The sequence below is a fragment of the Arachis ipaensis genome, chromosome B04 (genome assembly GCF_000816755.2).
Source record: "Arachis ipaensis cultivar K30076 chromosome B04, Araip1.1, whole genome shotgun sequence".
Classification (NCBI taxonomy): Eukaryota; Viridiplantae; Streptophyta; class Magnoliopsida; order Fabales; family Fabaceae; genus Arachis; species Arachis ipaensis.
The window spans coordinates 94,331,626-94,338,545 of NC_029788.2; the positions used below are offsets into that span (position 1 = coordinate 94,331,626).

Below are 6,920 nucleotides of genomic sequence, written 5' to 3' on the forward strand. Positions count from 1 at the left end.
TAATATAATATCAAATCAATAAAAATAACTAATTTTTATATTAAATATTCATGCAAAAAATTAGATGTGATTAAGGGTTTGTCGGTGCATCAAAATAAATTATACCTTGAATTTATAAAAAGTTTTTTAAACATTTTCTAATAACACACTGAAATGTTAATTAAAATCCTAAATTGGTTGAATTTGTTGAATCTTTGTTCAGGCAATCCATGGACATGTTAACGAGTGTAACACCACCTGGAATTAGTTTCCTAAGGCGAATTGGATCAAAAGGAAGTAGTAATAATCAGTATTTGACTACAGCATTCAAGAGATCTCAAGAATGGAAGCAAGAGGATTCTTCTTTGGCTAAACCTCTTGTCTCGGATCAACTAAAAGAAGTGGAGAATGGTGTTTCAGAAGAACAACCTGCGAGACAGCAGTCAAGTGTATTTCAACATTCCAAGTTTTCTCTTGATGATTTGCCACCACCACAACACCAATGTTCATTTGCACAATCAGTTATTAATGGTTATGATCATCTTCATTCTTCTACAACTTTTTTCATCTTCAAAAGCATCCATTATTTGGCGTTTCTTTCATGTTCACAGTTCACTACCTACTTATCTCATATATATTTTAAATTTGCAAAACACTTGGTTGGCTATTGTGAATAAAAGAATAAAGGAAATCTATTTTTAGATGTCTAATATTAGTCAACATTTTTTTAGGATTTATAATTTAGTATTTAAAATTAAGAATTTATAATTTAAGATAAATAAAATCACTTTTAAAAATTGGCTTATGTTAACTTAAAAAAATTTGACTCTAGTTATACAAATGTGATTGTATGTATTATGCACAACTGCCTTTCTTAATTTTTTTTCTCTTTTTATTTTTCTATAAAGGAACGAATATATTATGTGGGATAGGACTTCTTACGATTCCATATGCAATAAAAGAAGGAGGATGGTTGAGCCTTACAATCCTTGTATTATTTTCTATCATTTGTTGTTATACTGGAATTTTACTGAAAAGATGTTTGGAAAGCAACCCTGGACTCAAAACATATCCAGATATCGGCCAAGCAGCCTTTGGAGTAGTCGGTCGCTTAGGAATTGCGGTGAGTTCACTTCCAAATATAAAAATGTTATGTACTCACAAAAAGTGGTTATTATATATTTGTGTATAAATATATATGTTATTTAATTTATTTTTAATATATATTTTATATTTTAATATATATTTTATACAAATAACTAATTTTATACGTACAGCATATTTATTTTTAATATGTACAACATAGTTGGACATATTGTGTATAACAAGTTCTTCACGTTTTAGAGTATGATGGTCTTGAGCTAATTTTTATAGGTAAATTAGGTCTCCACCCTCCATAATTCTAATAATATAAATAATATAGACTTTTTAATTGATAATTTATAATTCGTGTAGATAAGTAAAACAAAATATATTGAGAAATTGAGAAACTGACAGCTCTTATTTTATCAAATGCAGATATTCTTATACATGGAATTGTACGTAAGTAACAAGAATTTCTTCTATTTTAGTGTTTTTAATTTTTGCATTGATACACATGTATTGAAAGGTGAATAGTTCTTGCGTGTAGGCAGCTGCTGTTGAGTTTATAACACTAATGAGTGATAACCTCTCATCACTGTTTCCTAATGTCCACATCAAAGTTGGTGGGATAGATTTGGAGACTCATGTGTTTTTTGCAATCACTGCAGCTCTTATGGTTCTTCCTACTGTTTGGCTTCGAAATCTAAGCCTTCTTTCTTATATCTCAGGTTCTTATTTTTCTTGTTGTATTCATGTTAAATATGCTCACTTTATTTTTTAATAGATATCATGCCAACTCATTTGATAGCTATTCATAGAGTGTGAATTCAATTAGAATCTTGGTTTATGACCATTAAATCAATGGTTGAATTCACATGTAATTGATAATTGAGAATCATTAAATGATTTAGCATGTTTAATTAAATTATCATTTAATAATTTTTAAGTGAAAGATAATCACATGTGAATTTGCACCTAAATACTGTATCATTTGCAAAAGGGAGAGTTTCTTAACCCACAAAATGATCTTTTGAATATATTATAATTTAACTACCATCTAGCACTTAGTTGACTAACAAAATAGTCAACACTTTTGGCAAATTCTGTCAACTTGAATCGGTGTTTGAGATATTTTCAGATAATTATCGGTCTTGAAAGAATTATTATGCAAATTAATCCTTTTAATGCTCAAAATAATGATCTACTGCAAAAAGTTTCACTATTTTAGAAGCTCTTCTTTTATGTTTAGCTACTAACAGAAATAATAAATGTTTTTTTTTTCCAGCTGGAGGAATATTTGCAACAATAATGGTGACATTATGCTTGTTTTGGGTTGGGTTGGTTGAACATGTTGGATTGAAACCAGGAAGAAAACTTTTAGACCTTGAAAACATTTCTGTATCAGTTGGTCTATATGGTTTTGGTTTTGCTGGCCATGCTGTTTTCCCAAATGTCTACTCTTCTATGCAGGATCCATCAAGATTCCCATCAGTTTTATATCTTAGGTAAGCACAAAATCTAGTATTAAATTTCCCATAGCTTCAATCCAATTCACTTAAGCTAACACTACTAATAACTTAAGTTGCATAAATACGGTTATGAAGTACCAAAAAAATAAAATAAAAATGATTTGGGGATGGGAGGATATATTATTATGGAATATAGAAAAATGTTATATTAAATTATGTCATTTAAATGTAAATTCAATAGTTTACTACAAAATTTAATGTTTTGCAAAAACTAATTTATATGATTAAGAAATATTTATGAATATTCAATAAAAACTTGTATAAATTACAGTATATATTTATTATCTGATACGAGTATGACAACTATTTAAAAATTTTTATATATCGTAGATGATAATAAATTGGGAGTGCAAAATGTTTTATAGTGTGAACCAATTAAATTTATTTACTTAGATGAATTAATTTTTTGCTAATAAATTGTTATTACAATAGTTTTGCTTAAGAGCATTGTTGCTTTGTTTTCCTCTTTTGCAGTTTTGCCTTTTGTCTTTTTATGTACATGAGTGTTGGTGCAGTTGGATATTTAACTTTTGGCGAGTCAGTTGAGTCTCAATTTACCTTAAACATGCCCAAAGAGTTATATGCATCAAAGATTGCAACCTGGACAACTGTAAGATATCCAAATTGTTCCCCTTTTATTTATTATTATTTATTTTAATCTGACAATTTTTGACAAAAATCATTTTTTTTGTTATGTTACATATATAGGTTATAACACCATTGGCAAAATATGCACTAACGATATTACCCATTGCATTGAGTATAGAGGAACTTATCCCTAACAACAAGCTAAGATGTCATGCCACAGCTATTGCTATTAGAACATTTTTAGTGATTTCAAGTTTGGTTGTGGCCCTCTCTGTTCCTTATTTCGGTCAGTATTATTTACATGCTACTACCTTCTGTCTTATCTTAAACATACGTATCAACTCAATAGCTGAAGCTATATTTAGAGTTAAGTCAAACTAGAAAAAGTGATAAATATTTCACAAGTTAATCTAGTTTTTGGACAATTAATTGTTAGTTAACATCCTTATTATTTAAAAAACAAACAAACATCATTATATGCTAGGATAAAACATTAAATCATACGTGAATATTCTACATTATAAGATACGTTTTAAGTATGTCAAGAACTAAGGTGTTCTACTATTTTTAGTTATTGATTTCAACTATAAATATATGATCAATGACTAAAACACTAGACAGATGAAAATCTGACAGGCTATTTGGGATTGATCTATACATAATTATGCCATTAGTCATAACGTAACATCACAGATCCTGGACGATCTAAATTTTACAAAATGTAACTTTAGAAACTAGATTGACATTTTTAAAATGTTACCAATAACTAAAATTACAAATTATGCAAGACCAAGTATGATAATTACAGTATCAATTTATGTTATTTGATGATATATTCTTTCAAATCTGCTCTGCAGGTGCTTTGATGGCGCTAATTGGTGCTTTTATGTCAATGACAGTTGTAATCTCTCTCTCTCTCTCTCTCTCTCTCTCTGCATTACTCTTTCTCTCTCTCTCACTCTCTCAAACAGCATTATATATCTAGTTGTTTTTTTTGGTGGTGCAGGCACTTATTTATCCTTGTGCGTGTTATCTAAAGATACACAACGGTAGATTATCAAAACTTGAGGTATAGAATGTCAACTTCTCTTTCAAACCATATTTGAAACATTTTTTAATATTTCTATGACCAATTTTATTCATGAGTAACTTTTTTTTTTGTTTTAATTTTTCAGATAACAAAGTGTGTGTTAGTTATTATTGTGGGGGTGCTAAGCTCTATCGTTGGAACATATTCTGCTCTTTTAAGAATAGCTAATGGAGACGACTAATTAGGAGAATGTTTTTTTTTCTTGATCTAAAACTCCCCTCTTTCGAAATGTTTTGTGCTAGAGATTTTAGCATAAAATATTTGGACTTCTCTAGATAAATTACGTAGGTCATTTTATAATTTGTAGTTATGTTTCTAGTTTAAACCATCATATAGAATATATACGCATGGGGTGATCCTAGTATTTTTGCAAGAAACATGCACAAGTAACGTGGTTGTACTAAGGATGAACATTACTACCGAAATCTCCCCTCCCTTCTTTTTCCTTTGTAAGAAAGATGCACTTTCACTTGTAATATTCTAAACTTTGGAGTCCATGGTATCAAAAGATTTTTAATACTTTTTCCTTATATAAAGAGGATTCAGACCTTTTAAGAAATAGAGAACAATCATAGAGAATGACGTGTTGCTCTGTTCATATCTTATTTGTTCTTTATTTTACTATCTTCATTATATTCTTCGATATTAGAAGAAATTTTTTCTCTTTAAGTTGTATTCTAGGAAAACCATTGTTTTTCATATCTTACATCAGATCATTTTTTTTATAATTTTGATACTAGTCCGTGTTCGTTTGTATCATCTTTGTGGCAGCGCTATGATATCTTATCAAATATTTTGAGGATTAATAAACTCAAATATAATTTAATAATTTTATTATGTTAATTAACATTTGTTGAAGTTTGGCAATGAATTAAAAAAAATTTCTTAACTGCTAAAAGCAAACTAGGTACCATATGAGCCTAAGTAAACAAGAATAAAATAAAAACAACCGAGAAAATAAATTGAATAACCTAACAATCTCTGAAGCTAAGTTGCTACCTAAAAAATGAGTTTACACAAACATGATCACATCAAAATCTTCGATACCTCAGAAACGAGATTATAAATAGAGTAATTATCTAAATCAGTTTCTGAATTTTTTAAAATTAGACATTTTAGTCTCTCAATTTTTAAATACACAAATTCTCTCCAAGTTCAATTCCACTACAAGTTTTTTATTTATTTGTGGCAGTTTTTTCTATGATAGTTTATAACCCCTACCAAATGGTTTTTGGAGGGTTTCTAAACCCCCCAAAATTTGAGGTGCCATGAAGTCTTTTGTGAGGGTTTTCAAAAACTTTCATGATCTATTCAGTGGAAGTTTTATATTGAACTTTTATGGTAGTTTAAAACCTCACAAATTAATTTTTTAATTTAACAAAAATTAACTGTTTTGTGAGATTTTCAAACTTCCACAAATTCTGTAATTATTTATTTATTTTTAATTTCAAAACATTCGTTAATCTCATCTCATTTACATATACTCTCAATTTAAAAATTTATTTTTTAATATCAATTTAAAAATTAAATCTTTATAATACAATTCCTCAATATAAGACATGATGGTAATTAGTGGCTAAGAGAAGGGGGGTTGCGAATAAGTTATAGCTCAAATGGCATAGTCTCCCGATACTCATCTAAGAGGTCGCGGGTTCGAGTCTCTCTATCTTTGGTAAAAAAAAAGAGAAGGGGGTTGAATCTTAACCCGTTTTTTTGCTGAGTATTAATTGCTGCCTTTTCAAAGAACTTTAGGAGATATTTCTGTTTTTGTCTCGTAACTAGTCAAGAGACATTTTCATTTTGTCTCGTTGTCCGGTTAGGAGATATTTTTCGTTTTTGTCTCCTACGCAACAGAAATAGAATATGAGTAGAAGAAAGAGAGAATCACACCTAGAAGTATCCTAATTCAGCTGCTAAGTGCAATGCAGCATACATCCAGTCTCCATCACAACTGTGACGGAATTTCACTTAATCATCAAATTACATACACCAATTCTTTCCTAGGAACTACCCATTCCTATTTGGGACAAGTCCAGAATCTATCCCTAAAACTGAACTTGACTTGGACAACTACCAAGCTTTCAACCGCAACGTGCTAACCCAACTTGCAAGAAAATTCCCACAGGATCATGAAACACAACCTAGATGTACATAGGAACTCTTAGACATCTATGGCTTTTTCTTTAATTTTGCTCTCTCTGCCTTTTTCCTCTGGCTTTTTCTTACAAACCTCACTCTGTTTACCTTTTACCATGAGACTCAGACGGACAAAACTAAAGAAAAGAAAACAAAATAAAACCTATTGAAGGAGAAGAACTCTGTTAGCTTAGGGTAGCTTTGAGAACTCTGTGCTTTCTCTCCTTGTCTCAACCCTTGACCGTTCATCCTTATTATAGAAGAGGAAGCTTCCAAGGTTGAAACTGGTTCAACCAAGCCACCAACATCTTCTCCAACACACAGCCGGTTCGGACAGAGAAGAGAGAGAGGAAAAACCAAAGCTGAAATCAACATGCATATACCTCTCTCAACCCTTCTCATCAAGCTTCTTCAATCTGAGCCTTCCATCTTGACTTTGGCCCCAAGAATGAATTTCAACCCTTGATGATTCTCTGATCCTTGACAGCTTCAACATTTCCATATTTGCTTCTTCC

General features: G+C 30.3%; 1 protein-coding gene across 9 annotated transcripts in view; it reads left to right on the plus strand.

Moving 5' to 3' along the window:
- LOC107639520 (vacuolar amino acid transporter 1) overlaps window positions 1-4,838 on the plus strand; it is a 12,158-nt gene extending 7,320 nt beyond the window's left edge. For 5 of the 9 annotated variants that reach the window (XM_016343053.2, XM_016343052.2, XM_016343051.2 and 2 more), the window contains 10 exons: window positions 203-510; window positions 888-1,102; window positions 1,498-1,521; window positions 1,610-1,790; window positions 2,348-2,567; window positions 3,066-3,201; window positions 3,300-3,465; window positions 4,037-4,080; window positions 4,186-4,248; window positions 4,355-4,838. In XM_016343053.2, coding sequence (XP_016198539.1) covers window positions 210-510; window positions 888-1,102; window positions 1,498-1,521; window positions 1,610-1,790; window positions 2,348-2,567; window positions 3,066-3,201; window positions 3,300-3,465; window positions 4,037-4,080; window positions 4,186-4,248; window positions 4,355-4,450 — 1,446 coding nt within the window. In that variant the 5' untranslated portion in view covers window positions 203-209 and the 3' untranslated portion in view covers window positions 4,451-4,838. The remainder of the gene's footprint in view (window positions 1-202; window positions 511-887; window positions 1,103-1,497; window positions 1,522-1,609; window positions 1,791-2,347; window positions 2,568-3,065; window positions 3,202-3,299; window positions 3,466-4,036; window positions 4,081-4,185; window positions 4,249-4,354) is intronic. The other 4 variants (XM_021121337.1, XM_021121341.1, XM_021121340.1 and 1 more) reach the window with 4 other exon arrangements.